The following is a 24520-nucleotide window of genomic DNA, read 5'->3' on the forward strand; positions in this document are numbered from 1 at the left end:
GCAGCGGTGTCTCCCGCTGCTGCTGCTGCTGCTGCTGCTTCTCCGTCCTCTGCGTCTTCCGTTGCTGCGTCTTCTGCCGGGGCTCCCGCTGCTGCTGCAGCAGAAGCAGCAGCAGCAGCGGGGGCTGCTGCAGCGGCGGGGACGCGCAGCTGGGGGTCCGCGGCGCGGCGCTGGGCGGGGGGCGCGTGGAGGAGTTTGCTGCTGCTGCTGCGGCTGCTGCTGCAGCAGCTGCTGCTGCCGGTGCGGGTGCTGCGGGGGGTGTGGGGCCCCGGGGGCGGCGTGTCGCTGTGCGAGCTGCAGCAGCAGCTGCAGAGCTGCCGCTCGTTTGCTGCTTTTGCTGCTGCAGCGCAGCAGCTAGACGCAGCCACGGGCCGCAATGCCTGGAAACGGAGACCCGACAGCAAACTTTTTGATGCAATTGGAGTTAAAATGTCTCTTCAAAGACTGAGAGAAAAAAGACAAAAAAAACTTTTCAAAGATCTGGCTCAAGAAACCCTCGAGGCCCTCCAGGGCCACGCGCAGGCGGCTCTCAAGGAGGCCCTCTACAGGTCGGTTTAGGGTTTAGGGTTTAGGGTTTAGGGTTTAGGGTTTAGGGTTTGGGGTTTGGAGGTTAGGGTTTAGGGGGTAGGGGGTAGGGTTTGGGGTTTACGGGGGCTGCAGGGCCTACGGTTTGGCGCCCACGGGCTGGGGCGGAGGGTTTAGAGTTTAGTTAGGGGTTTAGGGTTTAGGGTTTAGGGTTTGGAGTATCTTGCCATTTAAATCATAAGCTTTGCAATATTTTGGGACTTTATGAAACAGAATGTTTGAAGCTTTGCAAAGATTAAAAATAATTATATTAAACTAGATTAAATTTTATTTATTTTGAAATAAATTAAAATTCTTCTTTATATTTTCCAACAAATTCAACAATATGCATGCATGCATGCATGCAAATGTCCTTTTTAAAGCTTCAAGTCTAGTTAAAATTGTTGTATTTTAGATGTGATTTAACAAAAAGTATTATAAATGTGATTTAATAAAATAGTTTTATTACAAATGTAATTTGATAAAATTATTTTAATTTTAATGCAGTTTAATTAAATTATTTTAATTGTAAAAATGATTCAATCAAATCTTTTTTATTGTAAATGGCTTTTATTGAAATATTTATTTTACTAAAAGAAAGTTCGAAAAGTAATTTCTTTTTACATGATATAATAAATTATTTCATTTTTTTTAGTGTAAAGAAACTCTTATAAATTACAATCTTATAAATATGATTGAACATGATTAAATTTTATATTTGCAAATTAAATACTTTTAAAGTATTTATTTTGCAAAATATAAAATTAGAAATATAATTAGATTTATATTTGCAAATTAAATAAATATAATTTTTAAAAATATAATTAGATATCTATAAATTTATAAATTTAAAAGGTAAATGCATACGTCTAAAATTCAAGTATATATTTCTAAAAATATATTTCTTCTTTTAAATATTTATTTTTATTAAAATCAGTATTTATTAAAATATTTGTTTTCATTAGAATAAATATTCATTAAAACATTTATTTTAGAAGCATGTAAAGAATGACCACATTCATTTGAAACATAAAAATTTCTTTTCATTCGAATTGAAATAAAACAAATCAAAAAAACAAATAAATAAAAATAAAATAAAAAAAAAATAAATAAATAGGTAAACAAAATAAAGTAAAATAAAATAAAATAAAATAAAATAAAGGTCTTTAAGTGCAGCGAGGCTGCATGCAGCAGCACCAAATGGCTTTTTTTGAAGCATTTTCTTTTTTTTAAATGCAAATATTGGATTTTAAATGTTTATTCTAATTTAATTTTAATTTTATTTAATTTTATTTTTATTGGATTGTTTTTTCTTTTTAATTAGTCGTTCTTACTTCGGAACAAAAGATTTACTTGAAGAGTTTCTTTCCGAGCTGCGGCTCGCGCTTGCTGCACTTGGGGTGTACGTACACCTCGACCCCCAGCTGCGCCAGGCGCTGCAGCAAACTGTCCAAGACATCAGAAGCCAGTGGAAGACCACTGCTTTGGTCCTCAGCGGTCCGCTGCTGCTGCTGCTGCTGCTGCTGCTGGTGCTGTTGGTGCTGCTGCTGGTGCTGTTGGTGCTGCTGCTGTTGGCGGGGGTGGGTTGGTGATGGGGCTGCTGCTGCTGCTGCTGTTGCTGCTGCTGTTGCTGCTGCTGTTGGTAGTGGTGGCGCTGGTGCTGCTGCTGTTGATGGTGATGGTGATGATGGTGTTGCTGCTGCTGCTGTTGTTGCGCCCGCCGTGCTTGCTGCTGCCGCTGCTGCACTTACGTTGGTTTTCGCTGTTGTTGCTGCTAATGCTGCTGCGATTGTGGTGGTTGCTGCTGCTGCTGCTGCACTTGCAGCGGTTGCTGCTGCTGCTGTTGTTCCTGCCTATCCGGTTGCTGCTGCGGCTAGTGCTGCCTCTGAGCCGTTCAAAGACGGGCTTGTTCACTGCAGCGGCAGCATCAACAGATGCTGCTGCTGCTGCTGCTGCTGTTGCAGCTCGTGCTGTGCTGCTGCGTCTTTTGCTGCTGCTGCAGGCGGAGCCATGCTGGGACTCCACCACTTCGGCCTAATTGAGGCGCTGCTCTTCAATAATGAAACCGGAGAGAATCTTTTGCCTTCTGTGAGCTGTTGCTGCTGCTGCTGCTGCTGCTGATCATTTGATTTGCTGCTGCTGCAACCCGTCAATCTCGCGCTGCTGCTGCAGCTACCCCTGCTGCTCCTGCTCTTCTGTTGCATGCGTACGAGTCCCACAGCCCCCGACGCAGCTCCACCCTCCGCTGCTCTTGCTGCTGCTGCTGCTGCTGCTGCTGCAGGTGATAGCTGGGTGCAGCGCGGGAGCAGCAGTTGCTGCTTGGCTGGGGACTCGGACGGACTCGGAGCTGCGGAAGGAGCTGCAGGAGGTGTACATACACCAGGCGTTCAGGGGCCTTTCCCCCAACAACTGGTTTGTGCGGATTTGCAATGTTGTCAAAAGGGGGTCAGCCTTCCCTTTTTGCTGCCTCTGCTGCTGCTGCTGCTGCTGCTGCAGTTGCTGCCGCTGCTGCTGCTGCTAGTGCTGCTGATGGTGGTGCTGCTGCTGGTAGTGCTGTTGCTGCTGCTGCTGCTAGTGCTGCTGATGGTGGTGCTGCTGCTGGTAGTGCTGTTTATTTTGCTGCTGGTGCTGCTGCAGGTAGTGCTGGTGCTGGTGCTGCTGCAGGTTGTGCTGCTGCTGCTGCTGCTGCTGCCTGTTTTCACCTAAACGCTGGCGTGGATACTTAGAGAAGTTTTGCTTATCTCGATTTGCATACAAAATCATTCAAATAAATGTACAGCTTTCAAGAATGGGCGCACGCAAAAATGTTTGAATAAATACAAATAAACAAGTAATATTTAAATGCATGCGCGATTTGCATACAAAATCATTCAAATAAATGTACAGCTTTCAAGAATGGGCGCACGCAAAAATGTTTGAATAAATACAAATAAACAAGTAATATTTAAATGCATGCGTTTTTGCTGCATGCATGCCAAATTATACTTCTAAAATTATATATTTTACACAAATTAGATATATATTATATTTACTTTTCAAGAAAATGAAGAAAAGCCCTTTTGCAGCTGCCTGCAGCTCTGCGGGTCTGAGGTGTACATACACCTCAGTGGCGGGCCGGCGAACGCGGCTGATTTAAATGCCATTTTTTCTTTTTGATTTTCCTAAAGATGAAAGTTCATAAAAGGCAGAAATGTGGAGGATTATATTAAAAATGGAACTGCAGAAATGCATTAATTGCACGCACTGTTTGCGGTGTATGTACGCCTCCGTCGCGGCTTTGTGGGTCCATTTGGCGCCGTTTTTTTCGCCTTTTAATTCAAATAAAGTCAAAACAAATGATAATTGAATGAAGTTTTCGAAAATGTTGTCCAAATTTGATTTTATTTCTCGAGAAGTCCCCCATTTTTTGCTTTTTCAGATACATGTGCGACACTGCTGCTTGGGTGGCTGCCTCGCAAAAGCTCTTCAGCGACATTACCTTTTTGGAGGCGTACAGACGCACCGGACGGTTTGTCTTTTTCTTTTTTGTCATTTTTGTCATTTTTAATCCTTTTTGTTTCTTTTGTTCTTTTTTTGTATTCTTTTGTTTCGCTTAATGTCCTTTTGTCCTTTTTTATCTCTTTTTCGGCTTCTTTTTGGCTTTTTTCGTTTTATTCTTTCCCTTTTTTATCCCCCTTTTGCTGCTCTTTATCATTTCTGCTCTTTTGCCTTCTTTTAAGATTCTTTTTGTGTTGGTGCGTTTATTTAACTAGTTAATTAATTAATTAATTAATTAGAAATCTAATTAATTAATTAATTAATTAATTAATTAATTAATCAACAATCTCTTTAATTAATTAATTAATTAATTAACTAATAAGCAATCTCTTTAATTAATTAATTAATTAATCGGCAACCTAATTAATTAATTGATTACTTAATTAATTATTTATAATTATTTCATTTGCTGCATTTGGCCTTCAGTGTTCTTAACATTGCGATGACGAGAGCAGACAGAGACGGAGAAGTGCAGGTGAGCTGCACAGACACCCCAAACACTAGGAGCAGCAGAAACAGCAGCAGCAGCAGAAATAGCAGCAGCAGCAGCAGCAGCAGTAGGAGTTGTTTTTTGGCTGTCCCCGCCGCCCCCGTAGCTGGTTGAGTGATAGGAAAATCTGTTATTCGAGAAGCACATTATGCACTTTGCTGCTGCTGCACTTCGTTTGCTGCTTTGCTGCTGCTGCAGCTGGCTAGCTGCCTTGCTGCTGCGGTGGCTGGCTTGCTGCTTTGACGCTGCTGCTTTGCCGCTGCAACGGCTGGCTAGCTGCTGTGGTGCTGCTGCTGCTGCGGCAGCAGTTGGCTCGCGCTGCTGCTGCTTTGCTGCTGCAGCGGGTGGCTACCTGCTGTGCTGCCGCTGCCGCTGCAGTTGACATGCTGGTTTGCTGCTGCTGCTGCGCTGCTGCTGCAGCTGCTGAACTACCGCAACGCGCCGAACGTGGTGGTCTGGTCTGCTGTTTGCTGCTCCTGCGCTTTTCCCTTTTTGACTCTTCCAATGCCTCTTTTGGAAAGAGACAAAGACAACAAATTAAATCTTTATGCTGCAGCAGCAGCAGCAACTCCTTATTTCCACGACGGCTCCCTCAGCGGGGACGTCCCCCTCAAGGCCCTCACTGCTGCCTGCGGGGCCCTTTTCTCTATTGTCTCTCAGGTCTGCTGCTGCTGCTGCTGCTGTTGCTGTTGCTGCTACTACTGCAGCAGCAACAGCTGCTGCTGCTGCACCTGACGCTGCTGCACCACTGCTACGGCTGCGAGTGCGCCCTCTGTTGCTGCAGTAGTCGCTTCACGTGCTGCATCTGTTGCAGCATTTACAGCTGCTGCTGCTGTGGCTGCCGCTGCACCTGCTGTCACAGCTGCTGCTGCTGCTGCTGCTGCAGGTTAACCCCCATGTCTTCCCTTTCTCAGGAATACGCGCTCACGGCGAAGCAGGAAGGCCTGTAAGTGCTGCTGCTGCCGCTGCTGCTGTTTTTGCTGCTGCTGTTTTTGCTGCTGCTGCTGCTGCTGCGGCTGTTTGGGTCCATGCGTTGCCTCTGCTGGCTTCTTCGCTTGCTCCAACTCTGCGGCTTCGCGTTTAGGGTTTAGGGCTTAGGGGTTAGGGTTTAGGGTGTAGATTTTAGGGTTTAGGGTTTAGCTGCTGGTGCTCTGGCAGGTGAGCTGGAGAGGCGCTGGCGGTCAGTGGCGCGGCGGTTTCATTTTATCGGGTCTCGAAGTTTTCTTAAAGGAGCACCTCGTAAGGGTTTAGGGTTTAGGGTTTAGGGCTTAGGGTATAGGGTCTAGGGTTTAAGGTTTAGGGTTTAGGGTTTAGGGTTTAGGGTTTGGTGTGTTTGTCAGCGGTTTCTGCTGCGTCTCATTGCACTGCTGAACGTCAGCCCCACTCTCCGCGGCATCAATGCCAGGTCTTTGGCTCTACAGGTACACTTAGCTAGCTAGCTAGCTAGCTAGCTAGCTACTTAGCTAGCTGGCTAGCTGTACAGCTAGCTGGTTAGCTAGCTAGCTACTTAGCTATCTGGCTAGCTGTTTAGCTAGCTGGCTAGCTAGCCAGCTAAATAGCTAGCGAGCTAGCTCGCTAGATAGCTAGCTGGCTCGCCGGGTGGCTAGCTAGCTAGCTAACTAACTAGCAGTATCGCCAGATAGCTAGCCAGCCGAATGGCTAGCTAGCCAGCCAGATAGCGAGCTAGCTAGCCGGCCGTTTAGCAAGCTAGCTAGCTAGCTGGCTAACCAGGCAGCTAGCTAGCCAGCTAGCTGCCGGCTGGCTAGCCAGATGGCAGCTGGCTGTCCTTTAACTTGTGAGCTCTCGGCAACCTCGGGGGCAGCCGCCTGCTGCTGCTGCAGCAACTTAGGCCACTGGCTGCAGGGTTTAGGGTTGAGGGTTGAGGGTTTAGGGTTTAGGGTTTGGTGCGGTGCAGCCGTACACTGGGGACATCACCGTCTGCCCCCGGAAGCTGCACTGGAAGCATTTGAAGCTCATGAATGATCAGTCTTTAGAAGACGTTACTTGGTCCCTAAACCCTAAACCCTAAACCCTCAGCTTGAGTCTATCCCATTTGAGGCACTGCAGCGGAGTCTGCTGCTGGCACTACTGCTGCTGCTGCTGCTGCTGCTGCTATGCTTCTGGAGCACAGGGACAGCAGTAGAAGGCTGCAGCAGCAGCGAAGGAGGCTGGGCTGCTTTCCTAGGGTTTAGGGTTTAGGGTTTGGGGTTTAGCGTTCCGTGCTGCTGCAGGTATGTCCAAGAAGGGAGACTTATGGCTTTTCCAAAGCTTCACCTCATCAGGTAACTGCTGCTGCTGCTGCTGCTGCTGCTGCTGCTGCTGCTGCCGCGTTTAGGCCGCTGCTGCGGGACGTGCCTTTGCTGCAGCAGTGCTGTTGTTGCAGCTGCTGCTGCTATGTTCGTGCAGCAACAGAATGCAAATCGAGAAGGGCATAAATGCCCTTGTTGCTGCGGTCAATGCAGCAGACAACCAACATGCTGCTGGGAGATGCAGCAGCAGCAGCAGCAGCATCACCAGCAATAGCTAGCAGCAGCAGCAGCAGTGGGAACAGCTACCTGCAGCGCAACGATACATGGGTATGTCACACTTCAAGACTGCAGCAAGAGCGGCAGCAGCAACAGCAGCAGCAGCCGCTGCTGCTGCTGCTGCTGCCTCTGCATGCACCGTACGCATGCAGCATTCCATGGCTTTTGGCTTTTACTTGTTTGGGGCTTTGCGGCATTTGGGCTTTTAATCATAAGTGTAAACCCTAGGGTTTTGTCGAGCTAGGGTTTAGGGTTTTGAAGAGCTGCGGCAAAGCGTCTAGGGCTTAGCGCTTCGAGGGTTTAGGGTTTAGGAACTAAAGCCACTATGGTTAAGGAACTCCTCATTCTAGGGTTTAGGGCTTAGGGCTAGAGCTTATTGAGGAGTGGGGTTTTGGGGAGGAGCTAGCTAGGGTTTAGGGTTTGGGGTTTTACACCATTCTGGCTTTAGTCAAGTCCAGGGCCTACGGGCCCCTCTAAACCAAAAAGAAGCAGCAGCAGCAGCAGAAGCAAAAGCAGCAGCAGCATGAACTGTTTGTGCCACTGCAATGAGTTTCTGCTGCTATCGTTGCTGCTGCTGCATCAGCAGCAACAGTTCACGTCCTGCTGCTGCTGCTGCTGCCCCTCTTCTAAACCCTTTACATCCACAGAGGAGCTCTTCGCGATGCATGCAGTGAAGGCAATGAGGCAGAGGGCCTCAGCACTTGCTGCTGCTGCTGCTGCTGCAGCAGCAACATCTGCTGCTCGGGCAGCTGGCTGGCAAGCATCTGCTGGGACTGTCCACGAAGATGTAGTTGTTGCATCTGCATAACCAGTTGCTGCTGCTGCTGCTGCGCTACCTGTTGAACTTGCTGCTGCTGCTGCCGTTGCTGCTGCTGCTGCTGCTGTTGCTGCTTCTCCGTTGAAGAGGATGCGCCCATCCAATTTAAAACACCAGCAAGCCATCCACGAGCGGCAGGCCTCTGCTGCTCCTCCTGCTGCTGCTGCTGTTGCTGCATTTGCTGCTGCTGCTGGACCTGCTGCTGCTGCGACATTTGTTCGTGTTGCATGAGCACCATCATGTGCTGCTGCTGCTGCTGCCTAGCAGCACAGCTTTGCTGCTGTTGCAGCAGCGAGTGGTGTGCGCCTGCAGCCGCTCCAGCTGCTGCGGCGGCTGCAGCAGCGGGCGACACGGCGACGGCCGCAGCAGGCCCTGCTGCTGCTGCTGCTGCAGCAGCAGCAGCACGGGGAGTCTGCACAGCTTCTGCTGCTGCTGCTGCTGCGTAGCATGCAACGAAAGGAGTAATGCCATTCGGAAGCCCCTGCTGCTGCCGCTCTATGTTTCTGGACAACTCTCTTGCTTCTGCTTGCTGCCTGCTGCGCAGCTGAGCAGCAACAAAACTTGCGAATTGCTGCTCCCCTGCTGCTGTCAGCCGCGACATGGGGGCCCTGCAGCAGACGCGCAGCGCGGGGGTTTAGGGTTTAGGGTTTGGGGCGCCGCGGCTAGGGTTTACGCCTGGCAGCAGCAGGCTAGGGTTTGCGGCGGAGGCCCCAAGGCTAGGGTTTAGGGTTTAGCGCAGCAGGGGTAGGGTTTGGGGCGCCCCGGCTAGGGTCTGCAGCTTAAGGGGGCCCAGCTAGGGTTTAGGGTTTAGGGTTTAGGGCTTACAGGCCCCGCTGCATCAAATCTAAAACGCAGTCGTCCAGAGACATCCCACGGAGCCAAGAGCGGCCCTCTTCGCCTGAACCCACACCCCACACAAAACTGCTGCTGCTGCTGCTGCTGCTGCTGCTGTGCTGCAGCTGCTGCTGCAGGTGCTGCTGCAGGTGCTGCTGCTTCTCAGAGGGAAAAAAGGGTTTATGGTTTACCTTGGGAGTTGCCGCTGGCAATTATGACCTCTTCTTCGACAGGCTCTGCCAATTGCTGCAGGAGCGCAAGTTGTTGTTGCTGCTGCTGCTGTTGCTGCTGCATTCGTTGTTGCCGGATTCGCTGCTGCTGGAGCTGCTGCAACTGTTGCTGATGCAGCTGTTTCTGTTGCTGCTGCTGAAGCTGTTGCTGTCGCAGCTGTTGTTGCTGCAACTGCTGCTGCTGCAGCTGCTGTTGCTGCAGCTGTTGTTGCTGCAGCTGCTGTTGCTGCAGCTTTTGCTGCTGAAGCTGTTGTTGCTGAAGCTTTTGTTGTTGAAGCTGCTGCTGCTGCAGTTGTTGCTGCTGTAGCTGCTGCTGCTGTAGCTGTTGCTGGTGTAGCTGTTGCTGGTGCAGCTGTTGCTGGTGCAGCTGCTGCTGGTGCAGCTGCTGCTGCTGCAGTTGTTGTTGCTTCAGCTGTTGCTGCTGCAGTTGTTGTTGCTGCAGTTGTTGTTGCTGTAGTTGTTGCTGCTGCAGCTGCTGTTGGCGTTGGTGCTCCCGCTGCTTCATTTGTTGCGCGGCCTCGTGCTTTTCGCGCTCGTGCTGTTGCAGCCATTGTTTCTGCTGCTGCTGCTGCTGCTGCTGCTGTATTAGTTGTTGTTCTAGCTGTTGCTGCTGCTGTTGCTTCAGCTGTTGCTGTTGCTGCTGTTGCTGCCGCTGCTGCTCTAGCTGCTGCTGCTGCTGCTGTTGCTGCCGCATCCTTTGGTGCTGCTCTAGCTGCTGCTGCTGCTTCTGTTGCTGTAGCTGCTGTTGCTGCTTCTGCTGCTGTTGTTGCTGCAGCTGTTGTTGTTGCAGCTGTTGTTGCTGCAGCTGTTGTTGTTGTAGCTGTTGTTGCTGCAGCTGTTGTACTTGCTCTTGCTGCAGCTCCCGCTGCAGCTTCTGCTGCAGCAGCTCCTGTTCGAGTTGTTGCTGCCTCTGTTGCTGCTGCTGCAAGTGCTGCTGCTCTTGCTGTAATTGCTGTTCGTGGAGCTGTTGCTGCTGCAGCTGCTGCTGTGGATGCTGCTGCTGCTGCAGCAGCAAATTGCTCTGATGCATTCGCTCCTCCTGAACCTGCAGCAGCTGTTGGCGTGCCTGCTCCTGCTGCTCTTGCTGCAGTTGCAGGCGCTGCTGCTGCAGCTGCTGCAGCTGCACTTGCTGCTGTTGTATTTGCTGCTGTTGCAGTTGCTGCTGTTGCTGCTGTTGCAGCTGCTGATGGTGCAGCTGTTCTGCTGCAGCAGCAGCGACGGAGTCCACTGAAGTCTCTCCTGAGACGCAAGACTCAAGCAGCGGAGATTTGTTGCCGCTGCTGCTGCTGCTGGTGCCGCTGCTACTGCTGCTGCCAGTGCTGCTGTGTCTTGGGTCGTCCGTAGAGGTGCTGACGGCCTCATCGGCAAGACCCTGGATCTGCTGCGGCAGCACTTGCTGGTGGTGCTGCTGCACCTGCTGTTGCTGCTGTGCCTGCTGCTGCGCTTCTGCTGCTTGCTGCTCTGTGTCTGCTGCTGTTGCAGCAATAGAAAGGCTGTTCTCGATTGTTACAGCGGACAAACTGCTGCGGCGGGCCTGCTGCTGCTGCTGCTGTTGCTGTAACTGCTTTTCGAGCTGCTGCTGCTGGAGCAGCTGTTGTTCAAGCTGCTGCTGCTGCTCTTGCTGCTGCTGCAGCGCCAGTCGTAGCTGCTGCTCGCGCTGCTGCTGCATATAGAGATGAGTCTCTTGTCTCCTTTTGAGAGTCTCAATATCAAGAAGAGAAACAGGCGCAGGTGGCCCCTCTGTTTCTGCTGCTGCTGCAGCTGCTACTGTTGCTTCAGGTGCTGTTGCCGCAGTGGTCGCAGGAGCTGCTGCTTCTTCAGGTGTTGCTGCTGCTGCTGCTGCTGCAGACGGAAGGAACGCAGCAGAAGAGACTATTTCTAGAGACACAGAAGCCCCCATAGTGCTGCGAGAAGGCAGCAAAGGCAGCTGAACAGCAGCAGCAGTAGAAGCAGCAGCAGCAAGTGGCCGCTGACGAGAGCGCGAGGCGCTGCTGCTGCGGAACCGCGGGCCGCTGCTGTTGCTGCTGCTGCTGCTGATTAGCGACAGAGGAGAGAGACTACGCCTTAGCTTCAAAGGCAAGCTTGTGCTACTGCTGCTGCTGCTGCTGCTGCTGCTGCTGCTGCTGTAAGGCGATGCATCGGCCTCTTCGCCAGAAAGCTGCTGCTGCTGAGTGCTCTGGCTTGAGGTGTCTGCACCTTCTGCGGTGCTGGTGCTGGCCTTTCCGCTGCTGCTGCTGCTGCTGCTTTTGTCTGCTGCTGCTGCTGCTGCTGCTGCTGCTGATGGCTTTGGACGGGGGAGGCCGCTCTGTTTGCGGAGGGGCCGAGCAGCTGTAGGTGTCTCATCGGCGTCGCTGCTGCTGCTGCTCCAAGGTGCTGCTGCTGCTGCTGCCGCTTCTGACTGCAGTGCTGCAGTGCTGCTGACGCGCCACAGCGAGGGCCTGCAGCTGCTGCGATTGGTGTTGCTGCAGGGCCGGGTAGCAGCAGCAGCAGCTGCTGCTGCAGCTTGTCTTCCGGCCCGGTTGCTGTTGCTAAAAGATGAGCTCTTAGATGCAGCAGCAGCAGCAGACCCTGCTGCTGCTGCTGTCCTGGGCAGCGGCCTGCGGCTGCCTGCTATCTTGCGAGACACAGCGCGAGAAGGAGCAGCAGCAGCAGCAGCTGAAGGTGTGGCAGCAGCAGAAGCAGCAGCGCTGCGGGTCCTTGCGGCTACTGGCTTTCGCTGCTGTTGCTGCTGGGGAGAAGCAGCAGCAGGACTCCTTGCTGCTGCTGCACCCAACGTGCTCGAGATAGACCGTGAAGGCTGCTGCTGCCCTTTGCTGCGCAGGCTTCGCAGCTGCTGCAGCGGCTGCTGCAGCAGGTCCTGCTGCTGCTGCTCCAGCTGCTGCTCGCGACTCGCGGGAGTCCGCGCATCGGAGCCTTCCCGTTCTGCTGTTCCGCTGCTGCTGCTGCTGCTGCTGCTGCGGTTCTTTCTGCTTGCATGCGAGTGCCATTTCCTGTCATCGACATCATCAATTGCTGCTGCTGCGCTGCTGCTGCTGCAGGCAGCAGCTGAACTTCTTCGAAGCGGTGAATCACGCCCAGACTTTGTGGCGGCTCTTCCTGTAGAAGACGCAGCAGCAGCAACTGCAGCAGAAGCAGTGGGTATGATGCTTCTGCTGCTTTGTGGGCTTATGTGAGTGTGCAGCAGCACCTTGTCTATTTGCTGCTGCGACTGCTGCTGCTGCTGCTGCTGCTGCGTACCTGTTGTTACGTGAGATTTGGCTCGAGTGCGAGCCGAAGCTCCGTCGCCGCGGAGCTCTTGCTGCTGCTTGTGCTGCTGCTGCACGTGCAGCGCCTGCTGCTGCTGATGCTGCTGCTGCTGCTGAATTTCCAGCAGCAGCTGCTGCTCCTGCTGCATCAGACAAACAAACTCCTCCTGCTGCAGCACCAAACTCCACTCTTCTGGGTTGCTGCGGCCCTGCAGCGCCTCGGCAGCAAGTGAAGCCCTCAGGGCCTCTGCCTGCGCCGACACAGCCCTGAACACCCAACAGCAGCAGCAGCAGCAGCAGCAGATAAGAAGCAGCAGCAGCAGATCAGAGGCAGCGGCGAAGCCGCTGGACAGCGGCAGCACCGCCAGCTGACATGTAGCAGCGGCAACAGCAGAAGCAGCAGCAGCAACGGCAAATGCAGCAGCAGCAGCAGCAGCACCGGTAACGGCAACTATAGCAACAGCAGCAGCAGCACCGGTAACGGCAACTGCAGTAGCAGTAGTAGCAACACCGATAATGAAAACTATAGCAGCAGCAGCGGCAGCATCGGTACCGGCAACTACAGCAGCAGCAGCAGCAGCACTGATAACGGAAACTACAGCAACAGCAGCAGCACCGGTAACGGAAACTACGGCAGCAGCAGCAGCAGCAGCGGTAACGGCAAATATAGCAGCAGCAGCACCGGCAACGGCAACTACAGCAGCAGCAGCAGCACCGGTAACGTCAACTGCAGCAGCTGCAGCAGCACCTGTAACGGCTACTGCAGCAGCAGCAGCAGCAGCAAAAGACTCACTCGATTCGCCTTTGGAGGCTTTCGACGGTGGTGTTGGGGCCCCTCAGGGGGCCCTCAAAAGGGGGCCCCCTTTGCCGCTGCGGGTCGCTGCAGTGTCTGTAGTTGGAGTCCCCAGAAGCAGAGGGGAAGCAGTCGCTGCGGTGGCGGATCTCGTGGGTTTGCTGCTGCTGCAGCAGCAGCAGCTGCTGCTGCTGCTGCTGCTGCGCTGCCAGCAGACCCAGCGGCTGCTGCTGCTGATAGTCGTGGGGAAGCTGCTGCGGGTACAGCTGGTGCTTCGTGTAGGGACTTTGCGGTGCAGGCTGCTGGTACATGTGCTGCTGCTGCTGCTGCACGTGCTGCTGCTGCTGCACGTGCTGCTGCTGCTGCACGTGCTGCTGCTGCTGCACGTGCTGCTGCTGCTGCATCGCCAACAGCTGCTGCTGTTGCTGCTGCCACTTATCCTGCCAGCTCATGCCTGCTCCCCTAGGAGAGAGGGGCATCAAAACAGCGCCTGAGGGGCTGTACATTCCTTCTTGCTGCTGATGCTGCTGCTGGTACATCTGCTGCTGCTGCTGTTGCTGCTGCTGCTGCTGAAGCCTGTTGTACGCGGGGTATTGCTGACTGTTGATGAAATGCTGCCGCGGCACCACCATGTGTGACCCTTGCTGCTGCAGGTTCTGCTGCTGAATTTGCTGCTGCTGCAGCATCTGCTGCTGCTGCAGCAGCAGCTGCCTCGCTGGAGGCTGGCACCGCATGTTGGTGGCTTGCTGCTGCTGGCTGTTTGGGCGCGGCTGCATCAGCTGCTGCGGCAGCTGCAGCAGCCGCAGCAGCTAAGCAGCAGCCTTCTTGGGGATGAAGGGTTTCAAAGAGAAGAGCAGCAGCAGCAGCAAAAGCAGTAGCAGGAGCAGCAGCAACAGTAAGACACACGGCGGCGTTCGGGGTCCTGCGGCCACTGATGAGGCCTCCGGGGAGGCCCGGATCTACAGGGTCCGAAGCTTAGAGCTCTCTACAGTGATGCAGCTTTTGCTGCTGCTGCTGCTGCTGCTGCTGCTGCTGCTGGGGCGGTGGGAAGACGGCTTGCCCGCCAGCCACGGCGGACCATCAACACACGGCGGTCGCGGCTGCTGCTGCTGCTGCTGCTGCTGCAAATCGGAGGCATTTAAATCCCTTTTAATAAAAACAATTCAAAAGGAAACTCTGGAGCTGCCTGGAGCGCCTGAGGCCCTGCGACGGCAGCAGCAAGCGGTGGCGGCCGAAGGACTCGGTGCTGCGGCGGCGCGGCCTGGGGACGGAAGAGGGGAATTTCCGGGGGTTTTTGCGGTTAAAAAGAAAAAATATAATGCAGAAAAAAGAGATAAACAATTATAAAAAGAGATAAACAATTTTAAAGAGCCTTTGGGGCCTCCTGGCCAGCGACAGAGGCAGCCAGTCGCAGCCGCCACGGTGGCCATAGCCGGGTGCCGCGCCTTCGGCTGCGTTGCTGCTGCTGTCCGTGGTCGCCTCCAGAGCTTCTTTCGCGCTTTTCTTCTTTAATTCAATGTTTTTAATCTTTTAAAATTAATTTGAATCATTTTAAAGGGTCAATTGCGGCCAGCTGCTGCGCAGGTGCAGCGCCGCCGCCGGCGCCCGCGGCCTTCCCCGCCACCACTAGGCTGCAGCAGCTCGCTAGCGAAACGAGCTGCAGCAGCGCCTCCAAACAAATTAAAACTTCTCTTTTTATTTATTTAACTCCAAAATTCTTTTCTTTTCTCTTTTGCTCTTTAAAAAAACGAATTCAAAACCAAGTCCGCCCGCCGCGGCGCCGCGCTGGCCCTTGGCGCTAGGCTGGACTTCTCTGGCGCGAAGCGCCTGGAGCTGTGTGTGGCGGCTTCTGCTGCTGCTGCTGTTGCTGCTGCTGTTGCTGCTGCTGCTGCTGCTGCTGCTGCTGCGGCGGACGGGGGAGCCTTCGGCGCCGCCGCGCCGGCAAGACAAAAGGGCGTAGAGAGGCAGCAGAGCTGCTGAAGGGGAAAATGCGCAAAAAGAGGAAGAGAAAAGAGACAAAAAGAAACAGAAATAGACAAAAATAGACAAAAAACGACAAAGAAGATAGAGGAAGACAAAAGAAGATAAAGGAAGATGAAAAGAAACAAAAAGAAAAAAAGATCGAAAAAGAAGACAAAATGGGCCGAGAAGCAGCAAAACTGCTTCTGCTGCACTTATAGGCCGTTTGGCCGTTTGCTGCAGCGCACCGCCAGCCAGCTAGCCAGTCAGGGCCGGCTAGCTAGCCAGATGGCTAGCCAGCTGCGTCGCTAGGTAGCTGCATGGCTAGCTAGCTACATGGCTAGCTAGCTGTGTGGCTAGCAAGCCATATGGCTAGGTAGGTATACGGCTAGCTAGCTAGCTAGGTATATGGGTAGCCAGCTATATGGCTAGCTAGCCATATGGTTAGTCAGCTGTGTGGCTAGCTAGCTATATGGCTAGCTAGCTACATGGCTAGCCAGTCAAGCAATAGACTGGCATCTGTCTATGGGAGCGGTTTGGTAGGACTTTACCAAGTTGCTGTCTCGCTGCTCCCTCGCTGCTCCTGCTGTTGCCGTTGCTGCTGCTGCTGTTGCTGTTGCTGTTGCTGCTGCTGCTGCTGCCCCAGGGTTTTGTCTCCCTTTGTCTCTTGCATCTCCAACGCCCCTCTCTTCTCTTTAATTTAATTGCTTTGCTGCTGTTCAGCACTCCTCTGGCCTAAACGCTAAACCCTAAACGCCAAACCCTAGGCGCGAAACCCTGAAGAATGTGGCTTATTGGCTTATTTGTTTCTCTGGCCTACCCTCTGCCTCCGCGCTCCAAACCCCAAGCCGTAAACCCTAGACCCTAAAGCCCCAAAACCCTAAACCCCAGGAGCCGCGCCGAAAGCGCTGCACCGGCTCAAGGGCCCTTCGTCATTGCTGGTTCTCTCCCAGCAGCAGCAGCAGCTCCCGCTGCACCGGCCCCCGCTGCTGCTCCGCTCCCCGCAGCAGCAGCAGCAGCAGCAGCAGGCGGCTCAGAAGGCGCCGAAGAGCCTGGCGAGGCGCTTGCTGCGCCGGCGCTGCAGCACCCCCGGCGAGGGTTTGTGTTTGCTGCGGGTTTTAAACCCTCCCCGCAACACGCCCCACAGCGACACGGGGGCCCTCCCCACTTTCTTCTGACTAGTGCCGCCCCCGTGGGGGTGTTTGGCTGCATGCATGGCTTTGCCCCTGACGGCGGGTCTGCGGCCTCTCCAGCGAGCGGCCCCCGCCTTCCCCAGGAGGGGGGGTCTTTTCGCGGCCCCGGGGGCCCCGCGGCGCGGGGGCCCCCGGGGGGCCCCCGGGGGCCCCGCGCCGCCGCCCCCGGCTGCATGGCCTGCCCCACCGTGGCCCAGCAGCGCAGCGGCAGCCGCCGCAGCTCGCCAGACGGCAGCCGCAACAGAGCAGCAAAAGGGTCTTTGGAAAGAACAGTGCAGAAGGCCCCGGGGGCCCTGGCTAGCTGGGCCCCACAGCCCGGCTGCAGCTCAACAGCAAAGACTATGGAGCCCGGCGGCAGCTGCTGCAGCGGCAAGCAGCAGCCGGGCAGCAGCGGCGCGTGTTCTGCTGCCAGCAAACGGTCCCCCGGGCGAGCAGCAGCAGCAGCGGGCACGTAGCACAGCGCCCCGTCGTCCTGCTGCAGCAGCGCTGCTGCTGCTGCTGCTGCGCGGCCCCCGCGGCACGGCTCCCGCTCCAGCCGCAGCACCGTGCCCCACACTCCCCGCCGCGCCCGCAGCCAGTCCACCTGCAGCAGCTGCTGCTGCTGCTGCTGCTGCCCCCCCCGGTGCCGCACAGTTATTTGCCCGCTGCAGTTCCGGCCCCCCTGCTGCACCCGCCGCCGCCCCAGCTGCTGCACCCGCCGGCCCCCAAACAGCAGCCCCCCCCTCCTGCTGCTGCTGCTGCTGCTGCTCAGGCCCTCCCGCGCCTGCTGCTCCAGCAGCCGCTGCTGCTTCGCTAGCGTGAACGCAGCACGGGGGCCCCCACTCGAAGCCCCGGGGGCCCCCGGGGGCCCCTCGCCGGTCTGCAGCAGCGGCGGCGGCCGGTTCCGCCGCCACAGCACCTTCGGCGTGTAGTACCCTGAAAACCCCCGAAACTCCCAGCGCCACCCCCTCGCCGGGGCCCCCAGGGGGGGCCCCCGGGGGGCCCCCGGGCGGGCCCCCAGGGGGGCCCCCAGAGGGCGCCCCCCCAGGGGGGCCCCCAGAGGGCGCCCCGCGGGGGCCCCCACAGGCGGCTTTAAGGGGGACCCACGAGCGCGGGCGCCCACGGGGGGGCCCCTGGGGGGCCCCTGGGGGGGCACCGGGGGGGCCCCCTGGGGGGGGGCCGAGGGGCGGCTAAGGCAGCTTTCAGAGGGGCCCGGGCAGGCCCCAAAGGGGGCACATAAAGGAGCACCTAGTCCCGAGAGAAGTCCTGGGGAAGCACCCAGGGGCCCCCACAAGGGAAGAGGCCCCAAGCGGGCAACCAGGGGGGCCCCCCGGGGGGTCCCCGGGGGGGCCCCCTGGGGGGCCCCCTCTACGCGAAGACCTCCCTTGGGGGGGACCCTGGGGCGGCTAGAAGGGGCCCATGCTGCTCTGATGGAAGAGGGCAAGGGCCTTTCAAGTGACCAGGTTGGCACAGCAGCAGCTGCTGCTGCTGGGCTCGCTGCTGCTGCTGCTGCTGCGGAGGCGCTGCCGACGGGGGCCCCGCAGCGCGCAGCTGCTGCGCTTTTGTGGATTTGGAAAGTTTTTGGGAGAGAAGAAAATTTTTTATTTTTGATGTTCAAAAGGTGGAGAGTACGTACACCGGAATTGGCTCTGGGGCAGCAGCCGCGCAGCAGCGAGTCCAGCATCTTGCTGCTGGCATGCAGCAGCAAGAAATAAGAATTAAAATAAAAAGGAGAAATTAATTTATATTTTAATTCATTTAAATACTTCTAAGAGCTCCAAAGAGCACAGAAGCAGCAACACAGGCGCCTGGGGCCCCTCTGGGGCCTCTCGGCGGCGGGGGCCCCCGAGGCTGCAGAGGGAACAGGAGCTTTATTTTCAATTCTTTTTCATTCTTTAATTAAGTAATTAAAATGTTTTCATTTTAAAATTAAAAAATGTCAATTCAACAAGCAGAAGGCGCGGCAGCAGCTCGACTTATAGTTGAAGGGCGCGGGGTGTATGTACACCTGAAGGTACACGCCTGCTGGATGCATCCTTGCAGACAATTGCATTTATGTACATTAGGAATATGAGTAAATGCATATTTTGTTTGTAAATATTATAATTATTTAGAGATATAAAAATTCGTGCACGTTTTAAAGTTTAAATCTGTACATGTACATGCATTTATATGTGTATAGACACTCCAAAGATTTGTATCTGTTGTAGATACACCTGTACATCCAAGAATGTATATTTAATGAGCATGCAAAACTACGGATAAATAGAAAGAAATAAATATAAATATAAATAAATATATTTTATTTATATTTATAGTAGACATGAAAAGACTTCGGCGGCCGCCAAAGGAAAGACGGCGAGCTCCGTTGCTTCCTTCATTGTGGCTGCTGCTATTGCTGCTGCTATTGCTGCTGCTATTGCTGCTGCTATTGCTGCTGCTATTGCTGCTGCTGTTGCTGCTGCTGCTCATATAATTAAGGCCTGGGCAGATGCTGCCTAAGGCGATGGCAGCACAAAGTGACGATAATAGCTAGCTGCAGCTAGCCACTGCGGCTAGCTGTTGCAGCTAGCTGCAGCAGCTGTGGCTTGCTGCTGCAGCTGGCTGCAGCTAGCTGCTGCAGTTGGCTGCTGCGGCTAGCCGGAGGAACCACATTGCTAGAGGCTTCCTGCATCCGCAAATGCTAAACCCTAGACTCCAAACCCTAAACCCTAAACCCTAAACCCTAGAGCTCGCAGGACATCTCGGGGAAGCGTCTTTAAAGTACCGCCTCTCTCTACTGCAGACCCAAACCCTAAACCCTAAACCCTAAACCCTAAACCCATGTATATTCTATGGGATTTGGTGTGTAGTGACTGTATTTAGGTGTATATACACTCCATACCTAGCCTTTTTCTCACATAAAAAGACTCTCAGCAGCACAAATATTTTTAAAAATATTTTGTGTAATTAATTTGAATACATTGCATGCAATTTGGCTCGTGTTTTATCTATTTAGGTGTACATACACTCCATACCTTCCACAGCGTAAACGTGAGATGTACATACACCGCAGACAGCCTCTGCAGACCCAGATGGCAAATCTCACATTCACCTATAGCTGCTGCTGCAGCTGCGTCTGCTGCTGCTGTGTTTGCTGCAATTGTTACTGCCGCTGCGTTTGCTGCGATTGTTGGTGTTGCTGCATTTGCTGCGATTGTTGCTGCTGCTGCACTTGCTGTGCTTCAAACCGGTGCTGCTTCTCGTGCTGCTGCTGCTGCTGCTGCTGCTGCTGCTATCTATCACTGCGTTTTGTGGCGAAGACAGCTGCGGGTTGGGGTGTATGTACTGCTGCGCGCAGGGGCCCCTGTCGATACACCGCAGGGGCAAATAGATTTGAACGACTTGCGAGACAATTGGGGCCCACAGTTGTATTTAAATAAATACAATAAAACATATTAATAAATAAATAAATAAATAAATTAATTTGTAAGTGAAGAGGCCCGGAAAATCGCTTGCATGCAGGCTGCATGCGCAGCACGGCAGCAGAACAAGAAAATCAGAAGAAGCAAAAGGAATAGAAATGAAAATTGACGAGGATAACTGAAGTAAGATGAATTAAATTGGAATAAAATTAATTAAATTAAATAAAATGACTTTAAGTGAAAACAGACAGCAAAGATTTGCATTTCTGTTCCTTTTGGCTTTTTCTTCGATAACAAAAAAAGCTGTCTGTACACCTGGCGCATGCGCGCAGCCCCTGGGGCCCTTTGCTGTTTTCATTTCAGCACAACAATAACAACAACAACAACAATAATAATAATAATAAATAATAATAATAATAAATGGAATAATGATATTAATTTATATTTGAGAATGTATATTTGAATAAGTCCCTGGTAATAAACCCTAAAAGGGCTTTATGCTTTTCTTAGCAGCCTTGGGCCCCCGAAGGCGCTGTCTGTACACTCGGGGAGCAGCAGCGGGTGCTGCAGCAGCAGCCAAAAAGGGTCTGCTGCTGCTGCCGCTGCTGCTGCTGCTGCAGCCCATGCAGCAGCTACTATTGTTGGGCCACACAGCCCTCTGTTGCAGCAGCGCGTAAGCGACACTTTCGCGTCTGCTGCAGCAGCACCGGCCTAGGTAGGGGAAGAGCGTGTTGCTGCTGCTGCTGCTGCTGCTGGTGCTGCTGTTTTTGCTGCTGCAGCACCAGCACACACGCGCGCAGTGATCTTCGCGACTACTGTTCTTCCAGCAGCAGCAGCACCCGTGCTCTCGCCCTGCTGCTGCTGGTCTGCACCACTTGGCACGAAGAAGAAGCTAAGCGGATAAAGAATCCCCTGCAGTGCTGTACATCAGGTGGTGCTGCTCTTGCTGCTGCTGGCGTTCTTGCTGCTGCTGGAGCAGGGGTGGGAAGCACTTGCTCGTTGGTCATTGTCCCTCCCGCAGCAGCAGCAGCAAGCTAAAAGAAGAAGCGTGGACGGAGCAGAAGAGTCCTCGCCGCGGCAAACGGCCCGCCCCCGAAACAAACACCAAGACGCTCCTCGCTCCACGAGAGCAGCAGCCAACAGCAGCAGCAGCAGCGGGAGGACACGCCTCCGCTCCGCGCGTCCTCACCCCGCAACAGCTGCCGCTGCAGCTTCCTGCCTGCTGCTGCTGCCGGCGTTATCGTCGGCGTCACCACTGGCGTCGCCACTGCGGCGGCCCTCCGCCCCCGCCCCCGCCCCCGGCTCCAGCTGCTCCAGCTGCTCCAGCTGCTCCAGCTGCTCCAGCTGCTGCTGCTGCTGCGGCTGCTGCTGCTGCGGCTGCTGCGCAGCGTCGGCGTCGGCGAAGAGCTCGGGGTGGGCGGCGCGGAGGCGCTGCAGCTGCTGCGCGTCCTCGAGCCAAGCCAGGCGGCGGCCGTCGCGCCAGAGGCCGCGCCTGGCCTCGCCAGTGCGCGCCGTGAAACGGCCGAGCCCGTGCTGGCGGCCGCGGCGCCAGCGCCCCTCGAAGGCGCGGCCGTCGGGCCAAAAAAAAGCGCCGGCGCCGTCCTTCTTGTCGGCGAAGTACTGGCCAACGTACTTGCGGCCGTCGGGCCAGGTGAAGGCGCCGGCGCCGTGCATGCGGTTTTGGCGCCACTGGCCGCAGTAGCTGCGGCCGTCGGCCCAGACGTACTTGCCGTCGCCGTGGATTTCGTTGTCGCGGAACTCGCCGGAGTAGCGCGAGCCCTCCGGCCACGTGAAGGTGCCCTTGCCCTGCTTCTTGCCCTCGCAGTAGACGCCCTCGAAGTGCGACCCGTCCGCCCACCGCTCGCGAGCGACGCCGTGCTTCTTGTCCTCCTTCCAGCCCCCGCGGTACTCGCTCCCGTCCGCGTGTCTGTACACTCCGAACCCGTTCGCCTTGTCTCCCCGCCACTCTCCGTCGTAGAAGTCTCCGTCCGCGTGCGTGAACACGCCGTGGCCCTCTGCGCACCCGAACGCCCACTCCCCCACGTACCGCGCGCCGTCGGGCCACTCCTGCACGCCGTAGCCGTGCTTCAGGCTGCCCAGCCACTGGCCCGCGTAGGTCACGCCGTTCGAGAGCGTTATCAGCGGCCGCGCCACCAGCTCCTCCCCCGCGTTGCCCGCTGCTGCTCCTGCTGCTCCTGCTGCTGCTGCTGCTGCTGCTGCTGCTGCTGCTGCTGCGCCGGACGGGCTTCGGGCCGGCTCCGCGTCGCCCGCGCCCGCCGGGGCCGCCCCTCCGGGCGCTGCTGCTCCGGAGGCGGAGGCGGAGGCGGAGGGCGACGCGGTGCTGCTGCTGCGGGACTCCCCCGCTGCTGCTCCGGAGCGCGCCGCGGAGCCCGCCGGCGACGACGCCTCTTCTTCCCGCGACACCCAACCTCCTCCTCCTCCTGCTCCTTCTCCTGCTGCTCCTTCTCCTGCTGCTCCTTCTGCTGCTGCTCCTGCAGCGGCCGCAGCCTCCTCCGGGCGCTTCGCCCGCGACTTGCTCTTGCACGCTCCCATCCTCACGCCGCCCCGCCCCCGCTGCTGCTGCTTCTGCTGCTGCTGCTGGTCTGGTGTGCTCCGCTGCGCCGCGCTGCAGTGCCGCTCTTCATGGGCCTCGCCCGACGCCCAGCAGACCCGCCCTGCTGCTGCAGCAGCAAGCAGTCCGCCACGGCTGCAGCAGCAAACCGCCCACGGGCTCCCCCTGCTGCGCTCAAACACCCAGTGCACTCCTGCTGCTCGCCCGCCGCTGCTAAGCTCCTGCTGCGCTCCTGCTGCGCTCCTGCTGCGCCGCTGCTGCCGCCCCCAAGGCGGCCCAGAGCCGACGACAGCCAAACGCGCCCCCCGGCTGCTGCTGCCGCTGCCCCTGCCCCTCCTGCTGCTGCTCCTGCTGCGGCCGCGGAGGCGGCTGCAGCTGCTGCGGCTGCGCACGCGACCGAACGCCCCCAGCAGCTCCCCAACTGCTGCTGCTGCAGACCCTCCTGCTGCTCCAACCAACCAACCAACTGGACCCCAAAAAACCCCCCTTTTCTAAATCCTATTCAAAAATAAACACAAAAACTCCAAATGCAACCGCTGCTGCTGCTGCCCCCGACGCACCGCCCCTGCGCCGCTGCTGCAGCAGCCGCTGCTGCAGTCTTAGTGCGCTGCTGCTGCGCTGCTGCTGCACAAACTACCCCAACTTCTCCACTCCCTCCTCCCAAGGGACACCAATACTTCCTTTTTAAACTTTCAAACCCTCCTTCAATTTGTTCTACAGACGCGCAGCAACCGCCGACGCATACGCAGCAGCAGCAACCCAGGCAGAAGCACCCGAAGCAGCAGCAGCAGCTGCTGCTGCTGCTGCTGCAGCAGCCCCTGCGCCACCCACCGCCCGGACCCTCCTCTCCCACCTCCAGCAGCAGCAGCAGCAGATCAACTCCCCTTCATTAACCTTCAACTCCGCCGCCCTTTTTGCTGCTCTTTGACTCCCAGCAGCTTCTTCAGCAACCCCCAAACCGGGCTTCTCCCCGGCTGCTGCTGCTGCAGCTCGCGCTGCGCTGCTGCTGCTGCTGCTGCTGCTGCTGCGGCTGCGGCTGCGGCTGCTGCGGCGAGTGCTCCCGCTCCCGTAGAAGGACAACAGAAACCCGAACACCCCGCGCTGCTGCTTGCTGCGCCCAACTGCAGAAACTGCCCTCACCCTAACCACTGGCTCCAAAGCCTGCTGCTGCTGCTGCTGCTGCAGCTGCAGCAGCTGCAGCAGCTGCAGCAGCTGCAGCAGCTGCGGCAGCCCTGCATCGAGCCACACAAGACAGACCGCCTTCTATCCGCTCCCTCTGCTGCAGAAGCTGCAGCAGCACCAGCTGCCCAGTTGCGGCTCCTACAGCATAGCTGCTGTAAAAGAAACAGCGGCAGCAGCTACAGCAGCAGCAGCAGCAGGTGAGTCGGAGGAGGGAAGTCAGCGGAGCCGTGGCCGGGGACTTGAAGTCTCTCGGCAGTTGCTTCGCAGGGTAATATGGTCTGCTGCTGGCTGACCGGGCCCCTGCTGCTGCTGCTGCTGCTGCAGCAAGCAGCAGCAGTGCCCTCGGCGGGCCCAGTGCCCGTGGCGCGGGTGGACAGCCTGCAGCAGCAGCAGCTGCAGCAGCTGCAGCAGCTGCAGCAGCAGCAGCGGCGGGGGACCTTCCCCGCTGCAGCTCAGGCTGCGGGCCGGCGGCGGGGGCCCCCCGGGTCCCCGCGGGGGGCCCCCTTCAAGGGGGGCCCCCCCTTCAAGGGGGGCCCCCCACCCCGCGGGGGGGGCCCCCGGGGGCCCCCCCCAGCAGAACTCGAGGGCCCCGGACCCGAGGGCCTCGTGGCCCGCATTATGGCCCAAGTGCCGCTGCTGTGGGCCTCGCAGTGGAGGCCTTTGCTGCTGGCAGCAGCAGAGCAGCCGCGAGCAGCAAGAGCAGCAGCACACCGCGACGTTGCTGCTGCAGTTGAAAGCTACTGCAGGCAGCAGCTCGAAGCAGCAGGACTTGCCGAGCATGCAGCAGCAGAAGAGGCCCTTGCTTCTGCTGCCAAGGTACTCAGCGACGGGGCCCTCATCATGCTCTCCCTGGGGGGCCCCCTCAGCAGCAGCAGCAGCAGCAGCAGCGGGGACTTGCTGCAGAAGGAGGCGCCCGCGCCGCAGCCCACGATGTACGACGACCCCGTGGGGCCCGCTGCTGCTGCAGCAGAAGACAGAGAGAAGCAGCAGCGGCAGCGCATGCAGCAGCTGCTGCTGCCGCCGCTGGGCCTCTGGGGAGCAGCAGATGCTTCCCGGTGGCGCCAAGACATTGCCCTGAGGCAGATGCTACAGCAGCAGCAGCAGCAGCAGCAGCTGGGGTGGGCGAACTCCCCGTAGAAGAGGGATGGACGTAAGGTAGAGCGAGCAGCAGCAGCAGCAGCAGCAGCAAGAGCTGC

The 24520-nt window shown here is 56.2% G+C and overlaps 6 protein-coding genes across 6 annotated transcripts in view; 2 read left to right on the plus strand and 4 right to left on the minus strand.

Moving 5' to 3' along the window:
• ETH_00013220 (patatin-like phospholipase domain-containing protein, putative) overlaps positions 1–7118 on the plus strand; it is a gene marked incomplete at both ends in the record, with an annotated part of 8265 nt that extends 1147 nt beyond the window's left edge. Inside the window, 12 exons of the mRNA XM_013372570.1 lie at positions 347–548; positions 1889–2061; positions 2567–2652; positions 2846–3009; positions 4528–4576; positions 4970–5251; positions 5478–5537; positions 5750–5830; positions 5932–6012; positions 6507–6598; positions 6823–6873; positions 6998–7118. Coding sequence (XP_013228024.1) covers positions 347–548; positions 1889–2061; positions 2567–2652; positions 2846–3009; positions 4528–4576; positions 4970–5251; positions 5478–5537; positions 5750–5830; positions 5932–6012; positions 6507–6598; positions 6823–6873; positions 6998–7118 — 1442 coding nt within the window. The remainder of the gene's footprint in view (positions 1–346; positions 549–1888; positions 2062–2566; positions 2653–2845; positions 3010–4527; positions 4577–4969; positions 5252–5477; positions 5538–5749; positions 5831–5931; positions 6013–6506; positions 6599–6822; positions 6874–6997) is intronic.
• A 633-nt stretch (positions 7119–7751) lies between these two features.
• On the minus strand, positions 7752–13811 carry ETH_00013225 (uncharacterized protein; the record flags this gene model as incomplete). Its single annotated transcript, XM_013372571.1, has 4 exons — positions 7752–8541; positions 8759–8831; positions 8959–12509; positions 13036–13811. 4 exons carry the CDS (start codon positions 13809–13811, stop codon positions 7752–7754), a joined length of 5190 nt encoding a protein of 1729 aa, XP_013228025.1.
• Positions 13812–15912: 2101 nt separating this feature from the next.
• On the minus strand, positions 15913–17850 carry ETH_00013230 (50S ribosomal protein L2, putative; the record flags this gene model as incomplete). The annotated part of the gene is made up of 1 exon (XM_013372572.1): positions 15913–17850. One exon carries the CDS (start codon positions 17848–17850, stop codon positions 15913–15915), a length of 1938 nt encoding a protein of 645 aa, XP_013228026.1.
• Positions 17851–20382: 2532 nt separating this feature from the next.
• ETH_00013235 (uncharacterized protein) lies at positions 20383–20577 on the minus strand (the record flags this gene model as incomplete). Its single annotated transcript, XM_013372573.1, has 1 exon — positions 20383–20577. One exon carries the CDS (start codon positions 20575–20577, stop codon positions 20383–20385), a length of 195 nt encoding a protein of 64 aa, XP_013228027.1.
• Positions 20578–20755: 178 nt separating this feature from the next.
• ETH_00013240 (MORN repeat-containing protein, putative) lies at positions 20756–22123 on the minus strand (the record flags this gene model as incomplete). The annotated part of the gene is made up of 1 exon (XM_013372574.1): positions 20756–22123. The coding sequence occupies one exon, from the start codon at positions 22121–22123 to the stop codon at positions 20756–20758; it is 1368 nt and encodes a 455-aa protein (XP_013228028.1).
• Positions 22124–23597: 1474 nt separating this feature from the next.
• On the plus strand, positions 23598–24461 carry ETH_00013245 (uncharacterized protein; the record flags this gene model as incomplete). Its single annotated transcript, XM_013372575.1, has 1 exon — positions 23598–24461. One exon carries the CDS (start codon positions 23598–23600, stop codon positions 24459–24461), a length of 864 nt encoding a protein of 287 aa, XP_013228029.1.
• Positions 24462–24520: the final 59 nt, after the last annotated feature.

This window comes from Eimeria tenella, genomic scaffold, assembly GCF_000499545.2.
Source record: "Eimeria tenella Houghton genomic scaffold, Eth_scaff10, whole genome shotgun sequence".
NCBI lineage: Eukaryota > Apicomplexa > Conoidasida > Eucoccidiorida > Eimeriidae > Eimeria > Eimeria tenella.